This window comes from Dermochelys coriacea, chromosome 10 (genome assembly GCF_009764565.3).
Source record: "Dermochelys coriacea isolate rDerCor1 chromosome 10, rDerCor1.pri.v4, whole genome shotgun sequence".
Lineage (NCBI taxonomy): Eukaryota > Metazoa > Chordata > Testudines > Dermochelyidae > Dermochelys > Dermochelys coriacea.
In genome coordinates this window covers 9,644,896-9,670,429 of record NC_050077.1, presented here as the reverse complement: position 1 = coordinate 9,670,429, position 25,534 = coordinate 9,644,896, and the positions used below count along the sequence as shown (strand labels likewise).

Below are 25,534 nucleotides of genomic sequence, written 5' to 3'. Positions count from 1 at the left end.
TAGCCCAGCATCCAGTGTAAACACCCAAACTTCCAGCCACGCAGTCAGTCAGACACACCATTAGCTAGACACCAGAAATACGATCAGACGTTTGGACACCCAAACATCTGGCTGGGTAGAAACTCAAACATCGTGAGGAACCCACATGGCGATGCCTAGGCTTCCATTCCACCCCATAAGCAGTTAAATAACTAAAGCCATCTTGGCATAGATGGAAAGAAACGGGGGGTTTCTCTGGCCCCTTGTTCATCTGCTCTGTAACTCCATCTCCGCCTCAGTGCAGGGACGCACTCTCTCTCTAGGCTGTTCCATGCAGTAGTAGTGGCTCGGACCCTTGGCCCAGTGGGGTTTCACTGGGATTCCAGGCTGCCGAGCTCATCACATCGCTGTCCCGAGCCAGTCCAAAGGCTTGCTTCCAGCTCTGCTCTCTGCCCCTTGACTCCTGTGTCCATCTTGTTCTCTGCAGGATACCTGTTCGCTCTGGGTCCCCTTCTCTTCGTCAGTATCTGCGATGTCTGGTTGGAGCTCTTCACCCACAGGCAAGCATATGCTATCAACCTGATAGCCGTAGGGGTCGTGGCCTTTGGCTGCACAGGTATGTGAAGACTGGCGCAAGGAGGACAGGCCAGGTGGTTTTGGGGAGAGCAGGGTCTTGTTTCAGGGTATAAGGCCTGCTTGAAAATAGAGAGGGGAGTATCTGGAAGGGGGAAACTGCTCTTCCCCTCAAAGATCCTATTTCCTTGCAGGGAAAAGCAGGAACAAATTTTCTGACATTTCTGTTGGGTCCATAAAACTCAGCGGTTTGCAGGCCCTGATGGGCCCACCTGCTGCTGCCTGAAACTCCAGATCCCCGCTCCCTGAACTATCTCCCCCCTCTTCTTCTGAAGTAGATTTGTTCAGCCGCTTACATCTGCTCTTCTCAGATCCCGGGAACACCCCGTAACCCATAGCACATGAAGCAGCATGCACACCTGCCCGCGAAACCAGGAGCTATCCGATTTGATAAAATGGCATATATTTGCATAAAACACACTGATTTGCATCAGGTGCTGCCTGATGGCTTATGGGGTTTTCAGCTTCTCCTGGAACCCCCAAATACCAAACTCCGTACCCATCCAGCCCATCATCAATCAAACACGCATCTCGAGCATCGCCACGTCGATTGCAGTCCGTGGGGCTAGATCCCAAGCTGGGGTAAATCGGCATAGCGGGGGCTGCTCCTTGCTTTGCCAGCTGGTCTGGCTGGTTGTTAGTTCTGCTGGGAAGCGCTGATGGAGTGGGGCATACAAGTACCAGGCAGATAGATCAGATAGAAAAGAACGTGAATTGAAACCGACTTCTTGTTTGGTGAAAAAAGTGAGTGGGGGTGGGGGTGGGGGTGGGTTCCCCCCCTCCCATTTTGGGCTCTGTGAAGTGCCCATTTTTGAGCTAAGGAGGCATATTTATGCTTTTTGAATCACTGCTTGCTGTTCCAGCTGCTGAGTTTCTGGTTCATTTTGAAAATATTAATAACCCAAAAGCCATCAAGTCCAGTTGTTGCTGAGCTAACCAAAGCCTTTTCCCTTGTGACTGAATGCTTTGGAATAATGAAATTCCAGGGCCCCGTGCAGCTGTTGGGCAGCGGGACTTGTTAATCCCAGGGCAATCCCCAGGTGGGTGATTTTTATGAACCTACCATATTTCATCCCATAAAAATCCAGCCTTCTGCAGCTAATTAGCACCAGCTAGCCCAGGTGTGTTTACAGCCTTTGTATGATTTTCTTTATGATGCTGTTTAACACTCTGGAACACAAGTCATTTGCATGATGCTTCACATCTATAAACAACCGGATTAAGGCTGTGCAATCTGCACCCTCACACACACCCCCACACCCAACACCCTGTTACAGTTTGGCTTTTAGTACCTAGGGCTCTCATGTGCCGGAGGTATCCAGGACCGAGAGCTGGTGCCTTTCCACAGTATTTTTTTCTTATCGCATTGGCAAGAGTGAAGCAGGCGTTTCTGATTCATGAAAGCACTTAGACCTGCTTGGGTCCCCCCAGCTACAATGAACTTAAAGTTAAGCATGTGCTTTCTTGAATCAGAACTTTAGATAGGAAACTGCACCAACTTCTCCTGGTTCAAAAGCTCCAGGGACCTAGGCAGGACTCCCGGCAATATATTTGGGCTAGATCCCTGCGGAATTGTGGGTAGGGAATAATACCTCTTCTCCTCTCTTTTTTCGGTGCACCTCTCTCTTTAAGTGCAGCAATCCAGTTTCTATGGCTACACCGGGATGTTGCCCAAGCGGTACACCCAGGGGGTGATGACTGGCGAGAGTGAGTATCCTCCTAACCCTGGATTCTTAAAGCCTGCTAGCTGGCAGAGCTACTCACAATTCTGATTAGATAATAGGCTCATTAGCCAGCTGCTGGCTGGCACATTGGCCAGTGCATCCTTAGTTGGCCCATTCTCCTAGATGTAATCATTAGTTGGCACATGTAATAAAGACCCCCAGCTTAACACAGAGGCTACGTCTCTGCTTGGAGCTCAGATGTGATTCCCAGTTCGCGCAGACGTACTCATGCTAACTCTCAAGGTACTGTGCTGGCCACCCTGAGTACACACCCACAGGGTTTAGGTGGTTTGTGCTTGGGGTGCCTTCCCGTGCTCTCAAGCTTGCACGGGTTTGGCTGCAGGAGCTGGGAGCATCCCTAGCTGACAGTGTAGACCTAGGGAGAGGCGGGTTGCAATGTTCCATCCACCACAAGGTCAGGTTCTTGGGGAAGATGCTGCTGAGAGATGTGACTTCTCCACGCTAAGAGGCCTAGGTGGAGCCCACTTTAGCAATCTGGTAACTTACGCCCAGAGCAAAGTCACACACACGGGGTATGGCTGCACAGAGGTCAGAGGTGTGACTGCAGCGTCTGTAGAGATACCTGAGCTAGCTTGAGTCTAGCTCACCTGAGTGCTCATAGCTGTGAAGCTGTGGTGGCCTGGACTTCAGTGGGGCCTGTACAAGCCCACCTGGGACCCGGGCCATTTATTCGGGTGACTAGCCCACGCTGAAGCCTGTACTCCATTGCGGTTGGTAGCTAGCTCGGGTATGTTTGCATACATGTGCTGCAGTCACTGTTGCAGTGTAGATGTACCCCCCTGTTTCTACGGCTGTCTGCTCTGTAGAGGGGAGGACAGCATGAGCAGCATGCAGACAGCACACTCATGTCCCAGGGCATTTTACAGCGAGTAGAAGAGAGGATGGAGTCTCTACCGTGACCTGAGGTACAGGTAGGGGTGACCTCCATCCCAGTTAGATTGCAGCCCAGTTTTCAATGTACACAGCAAAGGCCTTCATTCATTATTAGCTGAGCTTTTTTTAGTTCTCCCCCACTGCCAGCAGACGTTGGCCCAGCCCAGCAATCTCTCAGTCTCCAGCCCTGCTCCCTGAGATGGCTCGCTGGAGACTGACCAGCACACTGCTCACCCCTCAGATGCTGCTGTCCAGAATAGGCTTTAGTCTTTTCCTGATAAAGTCAGCAGTCATTGGCCAGGGTAATGGATTTGGCCTTGGCACACACTGGCAGGTGGTGGGCACACTCACCACCTACCATTGGCACATGCACTAGCTGACGACAGCTGGGGTGCTCTCACTGATATTTTGACTGACGCCCTGAAGGGGAAATTCGTTGGTCTTTGGTTGGTGTTTTCATCAGTCAGTGGCCAGCTGGCCCTACGCCAGACAGAGAAAAACTATAATTACAGTGGGCATGCGGGCCAGAAAGAAAGGCTGCCCCCTCCCATGGGCTGGGGGAATGAACAGCACTCCGTTGGGCTGTCCCTTCCAGTTAAACGGGGTGGCATGAGAAGTCTGGCATTGTAACTCTGTCTAGTGCTAGCTCCTGGGTTGTTCGGGGAAATACACTGACTGGCAGAGGGGTGCATGCGCCTATCTGACGCTGTTTCCCTTTGCTCTGCATGTGTGCGGCTGCTGTTAACACTCAAGAGAGCAAAGCACAAGCGTGGCCAGGGACTGCCAGCCTAGGGCGCAGCGCCAGGTATGTGTGGTGTGAGCTGATTCCCCTGTATTTCCCCCAGCAGTAGATGAGCTGTCTCACAGCAGAGAGAGAGAACAGACAGTTTCTGTGCCTCACCCCTTTGTCAGGGAGATACCTGCAGTGAGGGGAAAGTGCTATGCCACGGGCCTCTCCGCTCACTTTCCCCCATTGCAGCTAACTCCAAAGCAAACAGGGCCCGGACTGGGTGCCTGTTCTGTGTTGCTGGGGGAAGTACTAGGGAATCAGCTTTACTGACAGAAATCATCTCGGCTCACAGAGTAGCCTATGGCTCACATCTGTTCTCAGTTCATCCAGCTCAAACCAGCCCACTCACTACATGTTAGTGACCCTCTCTGGGGCAAGGCCAACACTGGCCCGGCCTGGCCACTGAGTCACATCTTGGGTTCTGTCCTTGTCAGGACAGAGAACCTCGGTTTCAAACCCGGTCCAGAATGTCTCTGCAGCCCTGGCCATTGAGCTGCGTGCTGTCCCTGGACCCCCTGTGCTGACGCGCCTGCTTTTGCTCTCTTCCTCTCAGGCACTGCGGGGGTCATCATCTCCCTCAGCCGCATTTTCACCAAACTCCTCCTGTCGGACGAGAAGGAGAACACCATCATCTTCTTCTTCATCTCCATCGGCATCGAGCTCATGTGCTTCATTCTCCACCTGCTGGTGAAGCGCACCCATTTCGTCCGGCACTACACCACCTGCTCCCGGGAGGGCGCACCTGGGGGCAAAGGGGTCCCAGACCACAGCACCGGATACAGGGTTCACCACGATGTCACTGCAGAGGACATCAGATTCGTAAGTCTCCCTTTCTGTGCTACGTGGGCGGGTGTGCCAGGGGCTTTTAGATCCCACTGGGGTTCTGCTGCCTCTGACCTGGGCCTCCAGCTGCTGGCCTGAGGCTGATGTGCTGGGGAGGCTATCTCCAAGGGATAAGGGAAGGACTGACAAAGGTACAAAGATACACTGGTTTGGTCCAGGTGGCCTTTTGGGGCAGAATCCAGAGTTGAATTAGAACTTGGAGCATAGCATCTGCCCTCAGCCCCATGGGACCATCTCCAACCAGTGGTGTCAGCTGTTCGGCATGAGAACCATGCTTTGCTTCTCATCGTGGTCTGTCTGCCACATAAGTCCCTGCTGAAGGGCATTAGCAGGGCTGCTCCTTCAGCTTCGCAGGCAGAGTGCTGCACTAGAAATGCAGCCCTCTGCGCTTCAGCCCCTCACAGACGACGTTCTTAAATGAGTGTGATAATTGGCCTGCATCCCAGTTCGCTGTAGGACAGGGGCTGCCACCCTGTCGCTGGTTCAGCACTTTCTGGTAGGCCACCTGATCTCTGCACGCTGGCCCCTTCTCTTTGCTTGTAGCTGTGACATTAGACTTTAAAAAGACATTTAATATTTTCCGACCATTTCTGTCCTGTGCAAACAATTGCTGAGGGTGCCACAGGGGGACGATACACGATTGGGCATGGGAGGGGAGGTGGGCTGTGCAGCCACGAATGGGAGAGGAGATGGGCTTACAAGACAACCTGCTTTCCGTTGTTCTGCACACTATGGAAAAAGCCCCTCTTTTAGGAGATGTGTGGTGCCCTCTAATGGTGCATTGGTGCAGAGAGATGCTGAAGTATTGTATATAAATCTATACAATAAAGGTGGATGTCCTAGCGTGGCACATAAACTGATAGCTCAATATAACCCATGTTCCCCCTCCCCACTTTTGTCCTCTACCCTTCCTGGGTGGACTGTATTACAGCCACTGACTTCATCCATTCTGGCTTTGCTAGTGACAGCAGGAGGGTCTTACATCAAGGTGGATAAGTTTCCGGAGTCTTTCCCCCTCCTCCCACTGAGCTTTTCTTTGCAAAATACCCCCCAGCTCAACACTCAGCGATCCCTCTTGTGCTTTCCCCAGGAAAATCAGCCTTGTGGGCAGGCGGGCTCCCCTCTGGGCAGCCTGGGGCATGAAGCTGAGCTGGCTGGCAGCGGCACCTACGTGAGGTTTGATGTCCCTCAACCAAGAATCAAAAGAAGCTGGCCCAGCTTCCGAGGTAGGACACCTATGTCCAGCTGCAGGGACCCGCTAGCTGGGCTGTCCAGACTGTCCCCGGCACTCACTCTGACGAGTACGCTTGTCTTTTGCTCTAGCTGGCAGGGACAACTAGTCCCACTCTCACTTAAAGGGGCTTTCAGAGGCTGCCATTTAAAGTGGAACTGTCACCTTTTAATAGTACTGCAGCCGCTGAGCATTTCTGTTGTGCTGTTGCGGGAGGAAGGATATTCTTTTACTAAAGGCTCAGGACAGCTGGGTTCAGTTCCTACTTTGCCACAGCATTTTGATGTGATCTTGGGCAAGTCACTTATTCTCTGTATGCCTCAGCTCCCTATCTGCACAAAGGGTGTGAAAACATGCCCCTAGCTCATCAACGTCTGTGAGGCACTCAGAGGTTACTGTGATGGCAACCATAGACATCTATCCCTAGGATAGACCTTCCACCCCCAAACACTTTGCAGTCTCGATACACACAGCATCTCTGCAGCTGCCTCTGGTGTGGTAGGTGGAATCCATCCAACACACATGGCACTGAACATCAGTGGAGGCCGAGAAACTTTTAGGCTGAAGCGAGGTAATCTCCTGGTATCCCATGCTGCACATCACAGGGAGTCCAAGGCAACATTTCTGCCAAGCACTGGACATAAAATAACACTGCCAGCTACTGCTGTCTCTCTTGCCTTTTTGCCCTCACAGGGGGAAGGGGAGGAAAGGGAGGTCACAGCGAGTGTAAATTAGCTATTCCCCGGAGTTGCAGGTGTGACATGTACACAACATGTGGAATTACAGCATTCATACTGCTCTAGTGTCCGATGGAAATCAGAGAGCCTGCTTAGGGGCTTGCTGGATTCAGCCCTGAGTTCTGCTGAAATCATTTGAACAGCACCTGTTTACACCAGTCCTGAACCTGAGCCATAGTTCAGGGAATGGAGTCTGGCAAGGGCAAATGGGTTTCTAATGTGGGAGATGGGGTCAGAGCTCTGAGGGAAGAAGCCAGGGTGGTCTTCTGGATTGATACATCTCTGCCACATGCTGGGAAAGCCTCCGTTCACATGCAGAACTAATCAGTGCCTTTGTGAGCACCCCTAGACCAGGGCGAAGGCTGGTGGAGGTGAACTTCTCACTGCTGTGCTCTGCAGGGGCAAGAGCGTGGGTTTAGTAATAAGCTGATGAGTTGCTTTGGTGTCCTCCTCCAGACATGATGCTCCATCGCTATGTTGTCTCCAGGGTGATCTGGGCATACATGCTTTCTATAGCCATGACCTACTTCATCACACTGTGCCTCTTTCCTGGGCTGGAGTCGGAGATCCGGAACTGCACTCTTGGGGAGTGGCTCCCCATCTTAATCATGGCTGTCTTCAACCTCTCGGACTTTGTAGGCAAGGTAGGAGGGGTCCTGGCTAGACGTCCTGTGCAGGCTTCTTTGGGGAGGGTGGGTAGCGGTTGAGGTGCCAGATGGGCAGTAGATTACTAAGGAACACATCTCGTCTGATGGCCAGTCTAGCCTGCTGTGGAAGAGAACTGGGGATCAATTGCCCAAGTTCAGGCCCTGGGCTGGGAGTGGCTCATGAATTCCTGCAGTGCATATTTTCACAGACTTTGTTGTCCCTCCCCTGCATCCGTTCAAACCAGGTTGTCTGCTGATCTGGTGTGTTATTAAAGGTGTGGTTGGTGTGTGTATGGGCGGAGGGTCTGGTCTAAATGGGGGTGGATTGTTACTGAAGATGGGCTAGGATTGGATTCCTTCAGATCCCACAGTAGAGACCTGTTTGTTTCCAGTGGCTTTTTTGCTCTGGAACTACCACTCAGTTTAGGCCGGCCTCCTGAACAGCCTCATCTTTTATTGATCTAGATTTTACTCCAGAAGCCGCTTTCCTTTGCAACACAATGCGACTTTCCCTCTGTGTTTTAGATCTTGGCTGCCTTGCCTTATGACTGGAAAGGGACCCACCTTCTCATCTACTCCTGTCTGCGAGTGATTTTCATTCCCCTCTTTATAATGTGTGTGTACCCCAGTGGGAAACCCACCTTCAACCACCCCGCGTGGCCTTGCATCTTCTCCCTCCTCATGGGGATCACCAACGGGTACTTTGGCAGCGTACCCATGATCCTAGCTGCTGGCAAAGTGAGCCCGGAGCAGCGGGAACTGGCAGGTAGGAGGAATAATGTGTTGACACATGGCAGCCGCTCACGCTAGCCGTGTAGGGAGGCAGGGACAGTGCTGGCTGGACCCACAGCGTCACAAGTTCCATTTGTGTTTCCCACAGTTAGAAGGGGACCAGGCTGTACTGCCACACCCATGTCACTGATCCCGCCTTCGGGCCCATCTGCACTACAGCTGCAGCTGAGTTCTTCGCTGGGTTAACACATGGCCACACACCCCATGGCTAGCATGTGGCTCCTAACCAGAAAGTGCGCTGTGGTTTGCCATTGCTCATGACCCTGTAACTTGACTGGCCCCTGCGTTTCACACTGTGTGGCTGGGCCCTGCCACTATAACCGGATTAGTAAGTCCCCCAGCGTCCCACATGTGTGCATGAGACGGGATTGGGTCACTCCAAAATATTAAGCGAGTGCAGGTGGGAAGCAGGCCTTGATGGGCGGTCGAGTCCCTCTCCTGTTCCTTGTCATCCCTGCGCTACCCCCCAGGCTCAGAGGCCTCCACATGAAGCCTGGCTGTGCACTGACGTGCTGGTTGTCCTGCATGTCATTTTGCAGGCAGCACCTGCACCAGGCGTGACTTATCCAGTGGCACCAGCCCAGTCCGGGAGTCATTCCCCAGAAGCCTGGTTTCTAAGAGCACCTATGCTCGGGGCTCTCTCTCTGGCTGAACGGGGTCCAGTGGAGGGGTAGATGGTTAATATGGGTATGAGGATCCTGCTGTCCCTTTGGGGAGGGTGGTGCCATTTTGGCCCCTGTAGAGCTCCCCTCCAGGTGGCTGCTTCCTGCCCACACTGATCCATTTCCTGCTCTAAGGCTCCCCACCCCAGCTCATACCACTGCGGCTTCAGACCGCTGCGCCCCTATCCACTGCAGGGCACAAACCAGTGACCAGATGCACCCTCGCTCTCCCTTGGCCTGGGAGCATCGCCACCGGCACTGGTGCTGGGTTGCCAGCAATGTGCTCTGGGGGGTATGTTACAGATCAGAGCTAGAGCAGGGAATCTCTGTCCCAAATCCGGCGGATCCCAGGATCATGAGTGGAGACACCTCCTGGCACCCTGTTAGGGTCTAAGCCATATACGCTTGTCTGGCAGATGAGGTTTAACCTCCTGGCTTCTCTTCTCCGCTCCCCTTCTCCTGCAGGTAACACCATGACTGTGTCCTATATGACCGGATTGACACTGGGCTCTGCCGTGGCCTACTTCGCCTATAGCCTCACCAGTAAATCTCACAGTACCTGTTTCCACACTGAAACCTATAACAGCTCTTTCACGGCGGGGTACTGAGCGGGCAATGCGGCTGGGGCTGCAGAAGCTCTGTGCCGGGACGGGGTGCAGGAGAAGGGGGCAGGTGGGTTGGGCTGCAGAGGAGAGGAGAATGGGAATGATCTGTCCTGTATTTATTAATCCGTTCCCACTCTACCCAAAATCTGATCCCTGAAATATTAATCCCCCTTCCAGGCCCCTGGCCTGATGGGCTGAAAGGCTGGAGCCGATCCTCAGGCCTGCAAGCTGGCCATGGATAGGGCCAAGAGGTGTTTGCCATGAGTCATCACTTGCTTCAGCAATGGCACAGAAGTTTAGGGGTGACAGTGGGTGTCGCCCTGAAATGGCCACCCCCCGACTTAGCCTCCTCGCTGCTTGCTCTTGTGGGCGAGCTCAGTGCTCCACGACTGGTCTCATCTCCCCCCCCCACTCCACCCCACCTCTGCAAGGTCTTTGCAGGGCATTGGATTAATGGAGCAGAACTTTACAGACAGTGGATCCCCATTAGGGGATATAGTGGGGCTAGCGCATGCCTGGTGTAACACCACTGAAGTCCAGGGTGTTAAAGCAGGAATAAGCTTGGCCCCGGGATTTCCCAGCCAGCTGTGTGTCTAGGCTGGGATGTTATCCCCTGTCGACACTTGGCTGTTCCCAGGTGACTCCAGGGTGGGGAGTGAATTGTGGTGAATCTCTGCATTAGGAAGTCCAGCTGATCTGTACCACTGCCACGGAGCCGTTCCTCATGACTGGAGGGGCTCCAGCTTCTTGGGGGACAGAGCAGTGGGGATTGCCTGGCCGCTGCACCCCATGCATTAGCAATTCATCCCGCAGGGTAGAGCGGGGAGGAGACTCCTGGGGTGTAGGTCCCTGATATTGTACAAGGGTGTGGGGTGTCCACACCCACCCTAACCCAGAGAGCGTGTGCAGACAAAGGACAGGGTGCTGATACTGGTGGGAGGGTGATGACATTTGTGGTGGTCTTCGGCTCTGAGATACAAATGCCAGCCGTAAAATTAACTCCTTGGCTATACCACCTCTACATAGCCCACCACCATCCTACCGTCCAGCCTCTTGGTCGTCATAGGCCTCACACGGCTGCTTTGCAGTACACACCACCGCCCAGCACTGTCCTGCTGTCTCCCAACTCACACAGCTCCCCAGCGCACGCCTGCCACGTGGCAGGTGCAAACCGAAGACTGAGTGTGTGCGCCAGGGAGATGCAAAGAGGAGATGAAGAGAAAGTGGGGAGACAGATTGCAAGGTGAGGGGGCGGTGATAGAGGAGCAGAAGAAAGCAGGAGAGAAAGAGAGAGAGCCTTATGGAGGGCAGGAGAAGGACAAAAGACCTGCAGTGACAGAGAGATGCTGTGTTAAGTGTGAGACACTGTATTGTAATCACTGGCCAAACCTCCACTGGCCTCGATAGGGTAGGAGTAGGGAAGGAGTTATCAATAGCAGGCACCACAACTGATCTGCCCGGTGTTTGTTACCGTGGCCCTGGGAGTGTAACGCTGGAGGGGGTGTGCCCCTTCCCAAGAGAATGAGTGGTCCTGAGCTGAGCTGAATGGAACCTAGGAGCAGCTGCTCTGCTGTCCTTGGGGATCTGTCTACACTCGTGGCTTGTACAGTTTGCAAGTGGTGTTGTCTACATAGCAAATGCTGAAATAGGGGTGGGTGATAAGCAGGCAAAAGCCCCAGTGTCCTCTCCACACTGCAGCTTCCAGCACTGCAATCACCTCTGGGCAGGGATTGATGGACATGCAGTTTGCTAGTGCAAACTGAGCCATCTCGAAATTTCACTTCTTCCTTTTCCAGCCTCGCCAGTGTGGTGATGTACTCGGAATTCCTGCCCTTGGAGACACAGTTGCTCCACCAGTCACCCACCCTGAAAGACCCAAGGGATTAGCTCTCTCATTCCCCCTCTTCGTTCCACCCCCAGAGCAAGGCACGTGCTAAGTGACCATTCCACTCTGGTCCATGGGACAGGGTCAGGAGTTAAGGAGGGTGGGGTGGGGAACAGAACCGTCACTGGAGACTAGGATGGAGCAGCTTCTTCAGCTCAACTAGCACAGAGCTCATGTGGAGACCATATGACCTAGTCCCACTATTGACACCTCCCCATAAAAGAACATCCCAGTAACTAGAACTGCCTCTCTATTGAATGTGCAGGGCCCTAGAGAGAGGCACAGAGGTTGTGCCCCAATCAAGGCTTGCTTCAGTCCTGCATAAGCGATTAAGGTGACTTGAAATGGGTGTAGTGTTTTTTGTCTTGTAAATTGCAACTCCAAGTTGCATACTTTTGCAAGTCTCCTGGTAGTTGGTGTTCTTCATAAAGCCCCCAGCTCCTGAAGTTAGAAACCTCAGCTTTAATTCAAACAATATAAATTTCTAGCGCTCCTGGTTGTAGAGACAAGCCTGAAAATCTGAACCCCCAAATCCCTGAAGGCAAATAAAAAGAACCCAAATTTTATTATATTTTTTAAAATCTCATGATTTTTAAACCTTTCTCATGATTTTCAGGAGCCAGATCCATGAGTTTTGAACGCTCAGCGGTGTTGCAGGTGTTCCCCGTCTCCTTTTCAATAACGTATCACTGAGTCCAGGGAGAGCATAGTATGGTCCACTGATTTCTGTTATCTGCGTGATGATCAAGTATTGGACAGCGCTGCAAAGTACAGTCATGATTGTATAAAGTTGAGAGAAGGTGTCACACTGGCCAGTTTATGATCTTTGGACTAGATTGTAAAGTACATGATAACAGACAAATACTGAGAGACACACACACACCCTTAGCTGCTTGCTCCATAAATTCTATAAATGACCGTAGCTCATTTTGTAATATGTTAACTCTATTTTAGAGGATGTCATATTCCTTTTCTTCTTTTTTTTTTAATACAGAGCAGCTGTATAAGCGATTTATGGGGAAATCAATAGATTTTTTCCTCAGAGGAATCAAACCAAGCACAGGTGTGTCTGCTTGCACCTGGGTCACCCTTCCAGTTGACTAGAAATACCTGATCAGTTGTCACCGGCAGTGAAACTAACCATTAAACAAATCCATCGTGCCATGGTGCTGAGCTTTGGCCATCCCCAAGCAGTTACAGTGCAAGGGTGGTCACAGGCTGCATTTCCGTATGTCTACACTGCAGTTAGACATACCCTGCGGCTGGCCCCTGCCAGCTGACTCGGGCTCACAGCCTTGGGCTGCTGGGCTGTTTAATTGCAGTGTAGACGTTCTGGCTCAGGCTGCACCCCAAACTCTGGGACCCTCCCACATCGTGGAGCTTGGGCTCCAGGCCAAATGTGGATGACTACACTGCAATTAAACAGCCCCACAGCCCGAGCCCAAATCGACCGGCATGGGCCAGCTGTGGGATTTTAATTGCAGTGTAGACATGTGGCCTAAGTGGCCAGGGCCTGCAGTCTCAAAGCCATGTGACTTTAGTCATGGCGGCAAAGCCTTTTTCATGATCATGGCTAGTATTTTGCAGCTAATGGTTCCTTGCCAGCCTTTCCTGGCCTCTTCCCTGCTGTCTATTCAGAGTCATAGAGTGTAGGGCCAGAAGGGATTATTATCATATTCTAGGGCGGCCGACCTACTGCATAGCACAGGCCAGAGAATTTCTCCTGCAGTGGAGGGGTCTAGTCCTCCCTTCCGTGTAACCTAGCAACACTTGTCTGCCAGCATCGTGTGCTCGCACAGAATCGAGCACTAGCTTGAAAAAAACGTCCTCAGTGCTGAGCTGGCTGATGGACTGCAAATGAGCCGTGTCAACCGCTCCTCATGCAGTGAGGATGCAGCCTGCCAGCCAACCTCTGGCTGCCTTGTTGCGGTGAGCCGGCGGGGGCATGGTCAGGAGCCAGGCTGCCTTGTAGCTAACGGGCAGCCAGGCACTTTAGGCAAACTAGCCCTGAGCCAATGACCGAACGGTTTTTTTTTTTAACCAGAGCACTACTGACAAAGTAGCCACAGACTGTGCTTGCCTTGTTTCAAGAGAGTTGGGCTCTGAAGAGCTGCTTGAGTCGCCAATGGATTGGTGGGGCCTGGCTTGTCTTCAGAGCGCCTCCCAACCCAAACCACCTTCCCCACGCGCTGAGGGAGGTTGGCTCTGGAGCCAGACGTCACAGCTGGCCCTGCTCCAAGGGCCTGAAGCAAAACCTAGCGGAAGGTTGGGGCTGGAGTGGTGGCTACATCAGGTCCCTTCTTATGCTAGCACCCGAAAACGGTACAGGAACTGCCGAGCTGTCAGCTTTCCTCCCCAAATAGCTCTAGCGTTGTGTGTCAGCCATGCCAGACTCATTTGCCGTCCCGTTTGCTGCGAAGGAGATCAGTACATTTTCAAAAAATAATAAAATATTTGGCATCGTGTAAATTGTCTTGAGTCAGCGATGCGGCCAAAAAGTATGTGGCTTTGTAGGGAATACAAGCACATGGCACCGTTGCCACCCGCCAACCCCCGCCTTTCAGCTGGACCTGGGCGGTCTCTTCTGTGAGCGGGAGAGAGGTGCGCTGCAAAAGAACGTTGGCTCATGGCCGCCGGAGCGCTAGAGCAGGGCAGACAAGCTGAGCGGAGGGACAGGGCATCAAACACACACTCAGAGTGGCCCAGCTTTGTTGCAGGGACAGCTGGTGAATCAGAGGAGCTGAGAGGTGGAGTCAGGCTAAGTAAGTAGGGAAATGAATTCGCCGGGGCTGGTTTTAAACCTTCCCAGGTTCTTCCCAGGAAGGGGCTGCTGGAGAGTGGTCTAGCCATCAGAGGATGGTCAGATCAGAGGCCTGCCCAGCTCTGCCACTGGTCCCCTGGGCAAGTCCCTTCACATTGCTCATGGCCTCAGTTTCCTCAGCTGTGAAATGGAGCTGCTGATAGTACATTCACTGGGGATGGGGCAGTTAATTCCCAGAAGTATTTGTAAAGCACATTGAGGGCGTCAGCTGGATGCTGCGGTAGGGGCACAGAGCATGATTAACTCAGCTTCCCAAGCCAGGGTTGACCAGCCCCAAGCTAGAATGTGGCTAGGCCTAGTCTGCCAGAGCCAGGGCAGTTGTTTGGAGCCATTTCTGGAAGATCAACTCAAGTGGGCCAGCATGTGGATGTGACCCTCTGTTCTCAGCGCCCTCACTTCCTGTGCAGATTTGTCTGCAGAAGGGCAGGAGATGAGGAGACAGTGCCACACCCATGGCCCTGCCCCCATCAGCTGCCCTGCACCGATACCTGCTGCTAGGGGTCCATGTTGATAGCACGTCATCAAGAGCGGTGGCCTCCAGTGTCCACAGCTCCCCCAGACTCTTGCACCAGCCAAGGCAAACTCAGTGAGGGCCCCAGCCTGCTGATTCATGCATGGGAAGATCATGATTGGACCAGTGTTTGTGAGGGGGTTCAGGCTCACATAGTTGCTTGCCTCAGTGATGAAGCCCTCACCACCAGATTTTATTCAGGATGGGGGAGGCGGGGGAACCCCAACTACTTAATTCTGCTCCGTCCATCCCACCCCTCCTGATTAGAGTCAGTTACATGTTGTGCTACCTAACCCTTCCAGAAAGTGCCTAGCTCCCTCCAGTGTGTTCGTCCCTATGCAGTGGGACCAGGTTTATATCAGTGGAGAGAGCGATTTAATATTGTACCAAAGCCATGACCACTGCAACACATCATGGTTGCTGGTCCTGGCCAATCAGCCCTTCACAGCGACAGCAGGGATAGGAGCTAGATCTCCCATCTTCCAAACCACTGGCATCAAAGACGATGCGCCATCAGGCAGCAGCAATAGCAGGGGTTGTGACCCCAAGGCTATAGATTGGCCACAGGGCAGGTCAGGGGCTCAGGCTGAGACGGTTGTGAGTGCTGGTGGTAGAGAGAAGTTAGTATTGGCCTGTCATCACTTTGTGCTCAGCAGGAACAGGTGCAGCAATATGGCCACGCACTCACCCTTTCCCTTCTCATAGTCCCACTTGCTCCTCTTCTGGTGCACAACCGTGTAGGAGGAACGCTGGGGAGGCGCCCAATTGGATGGGTTAATGTACATTGATCAGGGCACCTGCAAGCACCATCTCGGCGTGAGCAGAGTGGGTAGATGCTAAGCATAGGTTCAACTGTGGTGCATAGGGACTCTAAGGGCTGCACCCCACCCTACACAGAGGCCACAGGTACAGCAGGGGCAATTCCCATCATGGTTTTTTTTTTTTGCACTGCAGAGAGGCCCCCTGCCTCTTAGCTGCTAAGACTGTTACTTAAAGAACTGGACAGAGGAGGCTATTTGCCAAACACAGGTTTTATCAGGCCTCCAAAGCCCAGGACCAGTGCTGTGTAAGTGCGAGTGCCCGCTACTGGCCTCTGAGCTGTTACCTTCCACTTGACCTGGCTGCTGCCCTCCAGCCCACACGGCACAATTGCAAGCCATGCTCTCAACCAAAGCTGGTTGCCCCGCTGTGCTTTCCCAGTTGCCTTTCATGACCTTAACCACGGTGTGACCACAGTGCATGAGCGTGACAGCCCAGTGTAGCTGAGGCCCTATGGCACAACAAATAAGAACTCTACTTATGGGAGTGGCGTGGGTGGAAGGAGGTGACACTCACGCCTGTGGCTGCGGGGCCGTAACAACCAGCGGTTGCACAGCTTAAACTGCCATGGCAACATGGGCTGCTAATCTGGCAGCCAGGGTGGATGGGGCCAAACTGTGGTGGTGCCACCATACGCTACCCCGGGCAGGGAACGGAGCTAGACCACAGGTTTGAACACACGCTTGGCCAGGCCTCGTGCACTAGACCCTCATTTGCACACAGCAGATTCAAGCCTTTGTCAAACTACTTGCACATACAACAAACCCCCCCCCCCCCAATTTGGGCAGGGGAAGCAATGTCTTGCTTGTTTCCCTTGCCTCTTCCTGGGGAAAGGCCATGCCCAATGAGCTCAGGTGTCCAGCCTCAGCTCTTCTTTGCTTCACTCCAACTGGCAGGACACTCGCGGCTTGTTGGACAGGCATCCAGGTAGGCTCTGTTTCCGCCGACACTGCAGATACAATCACAGCAGTGGAGCGCTTACAACACCATAGATGTCAGTGGGCCATGCGCTCACCCTGGCCAGTGCTGGGTTGTTACAGAATGCAAGCATGGGTCTAACGAGAGCTGAGTGTGTGGGAGCTAATCAGGCCGTTTGCCCTCGCCTCCCGCTGCCATTTTCTCAAACCGATTTGCTCTCGTAAATTATTCACTCTGTCCTGTAGCTTGTCCAGCAACCATTGCTCGCGTGTATTTGACATACGGGGAGGGGGAGGGGCAGGGCGGGTCTCTTGGTTCATTCTGATGGGCCAACCCAGAGAGATGCTATTGTTTGTGGTGTCCCCCCCGGATGAGAAGGGCTTGGGTACAACTCACATTTCCCATTCAAAAAGCCACTGCCTTTGATTAGCCTGCAATATTTGATTGAAAGTATCTGGCCTGTCAGCAAATGCCTTTGCTAGCATGGGATGAAAAGCAGCTGTAAAACGGCCTGAACATGGGCAAAGCAAATGCCAGTTTTATTTTGTTCTTTTTTAATTGGGGTGACTGGTCACATTTGGCGAGATTTGCTCAGCACTTGGCCCATCAATGGAAGGGAGCCTAAACTGTGTTGGGTCTCTTGTGATCTTCTTTGCAGCGATGATGGGCCCTGATCAAAGCCTAGCGTGCAATTTATGTCTGTCCACCACTCCAACACCCATTATAAAAAACTTTAAGACTGGGCTCAAATGTGCATTTAAATGCCATGGTGCAGCCTGCAAGAGAAGGCTGAAATTTGCAATCCCGGAGGGGAACTGGACACACAATTCCCAGCTGCCTTTCCGTAGCCTCTCCCCCCAGGAGCGTTGAACATCTCAGCTGAAATAGGTGATTTGGGGAGTTTCAGAAAAGACAACTAAAGTGGCATTGTGTGAAGGAGCCAGTGGTGTGACACATACAAGCTGCTTCACTAACACATGGTTTGCAACTAAGCAAACATCGTCTGGGCTGGCTGAGCAATGCCATTTTGTAGCCTGTAACAGCTTATCAAAGCCAAATCGCATGTGTTTGAATGGCAGGATTTACAGGTGCAATATGACTGTTTAGTGGCACGTGCAGCCTCCCATCTCTGCTTGTCCTGTGTGTGCGTGTGTCCATAAACTTAGGGCTACATTAACGCCAAGCCACACTTTGAGATTTGGCACCTTTCAGTATGCTCTTTTCCACCCGTCCTGGGCCAAGCTAGTTGGGCAGTTAAGGGGCTACTCGCTACATAGCAGGATGGAAGCAGCATCATGTCTCAGCCCAGCTGCTGTCAGGTTCCCTTGAACACTTAGGGTGGTTTAGGGTGACTAGATGTCCTGATTTTATAGGGACAGTCCCGATATTTGGGGCTTTTTCTTATATAGGCGCCTATTACCCCCCACCTCCTGTCCTGATTTTTCACACTTGCTATCTGGTCACCCCAGGGTGGTTTGTGAGGGATCCTGGCTCACTCTGGGGTTGGCTCCCCCCTTGGCGTGCGTGTGTGCCAGTATCCTTATCCCAGAGGGCTGCTGAAACATCTTTGTTGCATCCACAGGGCCGTAGAGCTTTGGGCTGGGCTAAGATAAAGACTCTAATGCGTGTCTCTCTCAGGAGGGGTTTTGGGCCTCGTCCAGTCTCTGTGTCGCTGTCTTAGATATCACTTTGCTGTTGTGTGTTTGCTGATGAATAAACTCTGGTTTTTGTAAAAGGCACCAGAGAGCAGGCCCCAGGTTGCTTCCTTTTTCTGCTGGGGGCAGGTCTGGCCAGAGGAGACACTCAGCAGCCAGCCAGCAGCCGTTGCTAGTCCCTGAGCCTCAGTGGTATTTAGGTGCCTGCCGCCATTAATTTTAGTGGGAGCTGCAACTGAAACGCCATGGATTAGCTGAGCTGGCCAGAGCAGCTGGGGTGCTCACATGCTGAAGGCAGCCAACATTTAACCAGGGAAAGCCACTGCCTCCCTTCTGTCCAGTCTCATTTTAACAGACATCTCCTGTCCTTGTCCCTGCCCCCCCCCCAGCCACTGCCTCATCCTGACTCATTCTAGGCTGTGTGCTCCCCATGGCAGACTCATCCTATCCATGCAGCACTGGCTGGTAGTTGCAGCTTCTTATAGATGGCTACATCTGGCTCCTGCAGGAAATTACTATGCTAATGGTTCTTTTCCCATGCTGAACTGCTACAATTCCATTGTCCTTACTGGGAAAGCAAGGGGACCGTGAGGTGCAGCCCCCATGTGTCATCACAGGTATTGAAAATATCTGTGCCTTGGCCAGGAGGTAGTTGGGCCCATCAGGAGCGCTCCATCAGCCCCTCTGCTTTTCCACAGGTTTCTGGTAGTGGAGCATCCAGCTCAGTCCAGCTGTGCAGTTCCTGCAGGAACAGCCCAGGTAGCAGACACCCCAACCCAGACTGGGGGCAGTGCAGGACCAATGCCCATTTCCCCAATTTACCCTTTCACCTTGTTCCCCCCTGCCCAGGGCAGAGGCTCCAAGCAAGCCAGGCTCAACCTGGTCTTTCCTGGACATGTTAACTCACGCCTTTCCCCACCTGGGGTCAAGGACAACTTTCACTTCATCCCCCAGCCCCCAACAAAGTTGGACATCCTGATCTGGGGGCTGTGCTGAGTCACAGGGAGATGACAGGGACAATCCAGACCTCCTCTCCAACAAGCTAGTGTTGCAGAACAGTTGCTAAGGGCAACCTCTCATCTTTGAGAGGGCTGGGGGTGAAGTAGTAGTGGGGGGGGAATCCATAGTGTTCCCTCCCATCCCCCCTACATTACATGCAGAACACATTGGCAAAGCTGCTTTTCCATGTGCAGAAAAAAAAATTCAATTTGGCAAGTTGCTACAAATTTCCACATGCCACTGCCATCAAGACACTGCTCATGGCAAGGTGGTGACACCTGGTAGCTTGCCCACTAGCATCTGGAGACACAGAGGAGAGCGGAAGCCAATCGAGAGCTTGGCCCCATGGGTTCTCTATGGTCCTATTTTCACAGAGGTGTTTGAGATGGCTGAGTCCAGCGAGAGGTGCCGGCTGGTGATGACCCAGCTAGTGGTAGCTGCCTGCAACAAGCAGCCAACACTTGGCGTGGGGAAGTAAGGGATGGGGATGGAATGCCAACGGCAGAGCAAAAATCCTCCATAAGAGGAGTTAATAGCAAAGGGTCCTGGACAACTACGCCCATTTACCAGGCATGGCTTCTCCCAAGCACATAGGGCTCAGGTTGGGAGCAGCCCAAGTTCCATTGTCTGTTACAGTGCAGACAGCATGGATGCTTTAGGGCACGGCTCAGAAGCTGCATTAGGAGGGGTGCATATGAGAGTCTTGAGCTGGCCCAATACAGGTATATACACCAGTGTTTAGGACCCCCTGGTCTATCGGCTGCTCCGTGGTAAATCTTAGTGCATAAGCAAATACGCTGACATGGAGACACTCTGTGTCGAGACCACACCCCCAACTCCCCAAAGACAACGAACCCAATTTTAGCCATCTTTATGAGAACACCATCTCCATCAAGCAAAGCAATCTGTGCTGGTCCCGCGGTGGTGTCAAAAGCACAGTTCTACACTGACAAGTGCCTCAGTAAAAACGGCACCACCTCACTCAGCAGACCTGGCCTCCTGTGTGCATTTGAGTCAGCACATACAACAAAAAGAAAAGGAGTACTTGTGGCACCTTAGAGACTAACAAATTTATTAGAGCATAAGCTTTCGTGAGCTACAGCTCACTTCATCGGATGTATTGAGCTGTAGCTCACGAAAGCTTATGCTCTAATAAATTTGTTAGTCTCTAAGGTGCCACAAGTACTCCTTTTCTTTTTGCGAATACAGACTAACATGGCTGCTACTCTGAAACCTGAGCACATACAACAGACGCCCTGAGTTAAGACATGTGCTTGGGGCTTTACTGATTCAGAGCATAAACTAGCTTCTTGCAGCCTCTTAGCTCTGCAGATCCAACACTATTCGGTAGCAGCTGAGGATTCTGTTCCATATTGAAATGTAGGAAACCGTCAGACTGATTCAGTCATTCACACCTATATAACGGAGTGGCCTGGCTGTAACTCTTGGCATGATTTGGCCTGCAGAACTTTTATGAATGGTGTTTAGAGAAGGAAAGAGTGCAGCTTGGCTGAGATCCTAGGCTGAGTTTGCAGTTGGAAGAGACCTTCTCTGTTCACACTCAGGAAAGCACTTAAGCATGCGCTTAGTTTTCATTATGACAGGTTTCAGAGTAGCAGCCGTGTTAGTCTGCATTAGCAAAAAGAAAAGGAGTACTTGTGGCACCTTGGAGACTAACAAATTTATTTGAGCATAAGCTTTCGTGAGCTACAGCTCACTTCATTGGATGCATTACATCCGATGAAGTGAGCTGTAGCTCACGAAAGCTTATGCTCTAATAAATTTGTTAGTCTCTAAGGTGCCACGGGTACTCCTTTTCTTTTTTAGTTTTCATTGAAGCCCATGGGACTTAAGCACATACATAAAGCACTTTCCTAAACAGGGATGGATTCAAATGTGCGTGCGCTTCCCTGGAGTGGCACCAAACTGAGCACATGGGATCAAGAAGTCAGAAACAAGCAATCAGGCCGAGGGCACCACTTTAACAGTCACTGTTCAGAGCAGGAGGGCTTTCGCTCGTGTCTCCCCATACAGGGAGGGAGGGTGCACAATCTAAAAGGGGGGACATGTGACTGCCCCATGTATCTCCTCCGCCCAGTGACCTCCCCCCCACTCTGTGCCCAGCCTGGGGCTGCCACTTTCTGCCCGTCCCATGTTACTTGTGGGGGGGAGGGGCTCTGTCCTTCTACTGCACCAGCCCCAACCCCACTCCTGCCGCACCTTCAGCCATTCTCCCTGGCTCAGGCTGCTGCTCATGGTCGCTATTCTGGGCACCACAGCAGCTGCCTGAGAGAACCTGGCTGGGGAGGTGGCAGCAGCAACCGGCTCCCTGACTGGGCTCAGCTTCCGGTGTTGGGGCCAAGCCTGCGGGGGTGGGGGGTGCACTCTGGCTTGCTCTGTCCCTGTCCTGGGAGGGAGGGGGATCACAGAATCATAGAACTGGAAGGGACCTCAAGAAGTCATCTAGTCCAGTCCCCTACACTCAAGACAGGACTAAATATTACCTAGACCATCCCTGACAGGTGTTTGTCCAACCTGCTCTTAAAAATCCCCAATGATGGAGATTCCACAACCTCTCTACTCAATTTATTCCAGTGCTTAACCACTCTGATAGTTAGGAAGCTTTTCCTAATGTCCAACCTAAACTGCCCTTGCTGCAATTTAAGCCCGTTACTTCTTGTCCTATCCTCAGAGCTTAAGAACAACAATTTTTCTCTCTCCTCCTTGTAACAATCTTTTATGTACTTGATGGCCTGCTGCTGCCACCTCCCCAGCCAGGCTCTCTCAGGTCGCTGCTACAACAGAGCACAACCCCGTGGCCAGTCCCACCCCTTCCGCTCACTGCCTGGGCCTGGCTACCATTGTGTGTGGTGGTGGTGGTGGGGAAGACAGCGACACGACAGGACGGACTTGACCCCGCATTCCCTCAGTACGCGTCCCCGATGTGCAGATGATAGGTGACCACGACGATAAATAAAACACACACAACTCTAAAATAAAACAGGACACAGAAAGAGGCTTCGTTTTTTCCAATAGACTTTTTTCTTTTTTATGAAAAACGGTCACACGGAATTCTCCAACAAACATAATGCCAAAAAAAAAAAAAAAAAAAAAATTTTAAAAACAAAGACAGAAAACAAAAAGACAAAAACCTGGCTCTCCTTTCCTCTCGATTGTCTGAAAAATCCTTGTGTTCCATAGAAGGCATTGGGCAGTAAGTGCTTTCTATTTAACATTAGCATAAAATCTCTCTCTTTCTCTCTCTTTAAAATTTGCTCACACAATTTGCTTCTTTAAGTACAGTACACTCTGTGTGTGGCTGTTTGTGTGTGCCTGTTCCCAGATCATTTACATTCACAATCCAACTGGAAATAAAAAATAATATTCTAAACGTCAGACTGTGTTCTTCTTTATAATTTCATAATTTTTTCACAGTTTTAAAAAGTTTATATTTTTATATATATATATTTATATTTATAATTAAAAAGTCAAATCCATTTAAAGACTTATAATACAGAAGGGTTTAAAGAGTCTTTTGGTACATTAAAACTGTACAGTTTAGAAACATTAATATCCACCAAGTCTTGGTGAGCCGCCGGCTGGAGCAGAAGTGGCTGGAGTTCAGCACCATTGTGGTTCTTTTAAAGTATGAGGGATCATCTTTTATGGGGTGCCCCTCTGCTCTTCCCATAGAGGCTGCAAGTCTCTAGTACTCAGATAGTACCATGGCAGATAGCTAAAAATCTGTCCTTGTAAGTATCTCTCCCCTGGAGCTTTGGGTGGGTCACTCTGCTCCCATCCATGCTGGAACAATCTCGGTGTCCTAGAAATATGTAGTGCGAATCGGTTAGTTGCAAAGATCAGTGCATCTCGTGAGATTTCAGTTAAGTGCAAGGACATTGTGCCGTGGTCTTGTTCTGCTCCACTCCCCTGGCTCCCTGCACGCTGCCTGGAGAGCCAGGGCTGTGTATTGGTGTTTCGGATTGCAAACCTGGCTCCCTGAAGCAGCTGCTTGAAGGCAAGTTGCCAAAGCTGAAGGCTCAGGCCTGTGAGAGATGAATGAGATGGGTGGGCCGGCTGCTTGGAGGAGGGAGACTGACTGCTCTCAATGAGCCCCGGGGTGACTGTCCACATGGACCCATTAAGCTGAATGCCTGCTCCCGATGACAGCTTGGTTCTGGCCCCCACTGTGGACATGCAGCATGCGTCTCCTGCACGGACCCTCCTGGGGGCAGTTCTCATCTCAACCCTTTTGAGCAAAGAGCTGTGTGTCCCTCTGCTTAAACAGCAGGAGCCTCACACCCAGGGAGAACATAGCCCCTCAGTTCCATGTGAAAGCTGAGGTGCTGCACCTGTGTGAAAAAGCAGGCTATGGCCTCCTTCGAGCTGCAAGAAGGGGCTTCCTCATTTGTGAGCAGGTTGCAGCAACTTCCCCATTGATTTCACCTCCTGAAGGGAGATTTTTGTTTGTTACACTCCACCCCTGTGCCTTCCCTCATGGATTACAGCCCTCCCCTTTCCCTTCCTCCCTACCCCCCATTGCAGACATTTTTTCATTTTTTGGATGAATCTACTGAGTTAATCAATTTGTTCAATGAGAGATTCTGAGATTCTGTTCTCTCCTTCTACCCAACTCCTCGTAACCCAGAAGGGACATCAGTCAACAGCTCTGTGTCCGAGTGACTCCATTCCTGCTTGGCTGTCCACTCTCCATTGGGTCCCAGACAGCAGACTTAGAGGAAGGGAAGCTGATTAAAGGTGCACCTGCTGTTTGAGCCGAGGCGCTTAAAGAGACATGGCTCCTTTCTCTTCCACTTCATACTTTCCAGAAAGTCATGTGCAGTTAGCAAGGAAGGAGCTATAAGGAAGGAGATGCAGATATCCTGAAGGCTAGTAGGTGTTCTTCCAGTCATCCTCTGACTTTTTCAGGGGATTAAGCAACACAAAAGAAGCCTCCTCTGTTTTGATGTTATTCTTCTGGTGCAGGGATCTGAGAATCATTGACCCTCCACAAGCAGAAGGAAGAAGCTGGTTAATTTTGTCTTAGTTAAAACCACGCCGTTCATCCAGAAAATGATGCTCCAATGCTATCCCAAAAGCATCTTCAGAAAGTTCTATGGTTGCTTCCTCCCCACCCTAACTTTTTCTCTTCTTCTTTTGAAGACCTGTCCATAGTGCGACACAGAAGTCACGAGCAGGAAAGAAATAAATCATGTTGTGTGAACAGCACGTCCTCAGATTCGCCGTGCTCCTCTTCCAAAGGGAAAATCGGAACTCTCCAGGAGGATGGCACATGTCCCTGAATTCCCTCTTCCTAGACAGTCAGCAGATGACTGGGACGCCATCTGTATTGAAAATCATGCCTGTAGTGGGCTCGTACGTCCCTGCTAGGTAGTACAGATCCTCACTGTCCTGGTATTTCTTAGTCTTTAGCATCTGTTCGTACTGGTCCAGACCAACCACCAGACACTTATGAGAAATGGTCTGGACATCATTTTCATCCACGTGAGAGGACTGGTACAGTGCTCGCTGCATTAGAGGAATGGGGGGTGGGGGGGAAAGAGAGAGGAAACGAGTCATTAGTGGACATGCCACACCACTTAGAGCACACCCCTTTCCTACAGATTAGGTGCCCCATGCCACAGAAGGACTTGAGAGCTACACACAGGGAATGAAAATGGTGGGATGCAGAAGGTGACACCTTGAGCTTTATTTACTGCATCCCCACAGTGAGACAGGCCATCAAATGGAACTTTGTGAAGGGTTCTACAGTGTGACATTTCCCCCCAGTTTCAATCAAATCCGCTGACTTGGTCGCCATCTTACATATTTCTTAGCCTCTCTGTGAACCTCAGAATCAGTCTGGCGACATTTTGGCAGAATTTAAATGAAATAAAACAAAGATGGGCCTGAATGACGGGGCTGGTGCCAAACACCACTGAAATCTGGAGATGTTCATATATGGATCTTTGCAGGCTACCTTCCCCTTCTGTAAGATTTTCTGCCAAAACCGTGGACTTGGGGCTGATGCTCATCTCAGCATAGAATTGGACCAGATCAGATCAGATGGCCTTTACCTCATTAACATTTGTTGCTCCACTTATAAGATCAGAGCGATCAACAACATATCACAAAACCTTCTCCAAGGCCTGGCCTTCTGCCATCTGCACTCCCGTCTTACCTCCATGAAATCCTTCCTCTGGTTGGATGCCTGCAGAGTGGTAGATAGGCTCCTCCCAGATTTCTGATCCCAACGCTACGCCGAGAGCAGTCAGCCAGAAGAAATGGAGAGGGAGAAAAGTTAAAGCAGGCAAATTAGTACCTTTCAAAGGCACCTCCCTCACCAGTTAAAGATGTGCATTTCACAGCCTACATCTTGACCTTGAGTC

General features: G+C 51.5%; 2 protein-coding genes across 16 annotated transcripts in view; one reads left to right on the top strand and one right to left on the bottom strand.

Annotated features, from left to right (window-relative positions):
* The window catches only part of SLC29A4 (solute carrier family 29 member 4), a 33,793-nt gene extending 13,179 nt beyond the window's left edge, over window positions 1–20,614 (top strand). For 3 of the 4 annotated variants that reach the window (XM_043494242.1, XM_038420872.2, XM_043494243.1), the window contains exons 5-11: window positions 467–595; window positions 2,245–2,319; window positions 4,574–4,839; window positions 5,954–6,089; window positions 7,288–7,475; window positions 8,004–8,244; window positions 9,398–13,891. In XM_043494242.1, coding sequence (XP_043350177.1) covers window positions 467–595; window positions 2,245–2,319; window positions 4,574–4,839; window positions 5,954–6,089; window positions 7,288–7,475; window positions 8,004–8,244; window positions 9,398–9,540 — 1,178 coding nt within the window. In that variant the 3' untranslated portion in view covers window positions 9,541–13,891. Of the gene's footprint in view, window positions 1–466; window positions 596–2,244; window positions 2,320–4,573; window positions 4,840–5,953; window positions 6,090–7,287; window positions 7,476–8,003; window positions 8,245–9,397; window positions 13,892–20,477 lie in introns of those variants that run through there. The other variant, XM_043494244.1, reaches the window with a different exon arrangement.
* Window positions 20,615–22,144: 1,530 nt separating this feature from the next.
* The window catches only part of TNRC18 (trinucleotide repeat containing 18), a 94,450-nt gene continuing 91,060 nt past the window's right edge, over window positions 22,145–25,534 (bottom strand). For all 12 annotated transcript variants that reach the window (XM_043494236.1, XM_043494237.1, XM_038419844.2 and 9 more), the window contains 2 exons: window positions 25,327–25,401; window positions 22,145–24,674 (listed from right to left, as the gene is read on the bottom strand). In XM_043494236.1, coding sequence (XP_043350171.1) covers window positions 24,468–24,674; window positions 25,327–25,401 — 282 coding nt within the window. In that variant the 3' untranslated portion in view covers window positions 22,145–24,467. The remainder of the gene's footprint in view (window positions 24,675–25,326; window positions 25,402–25,534) is intronic.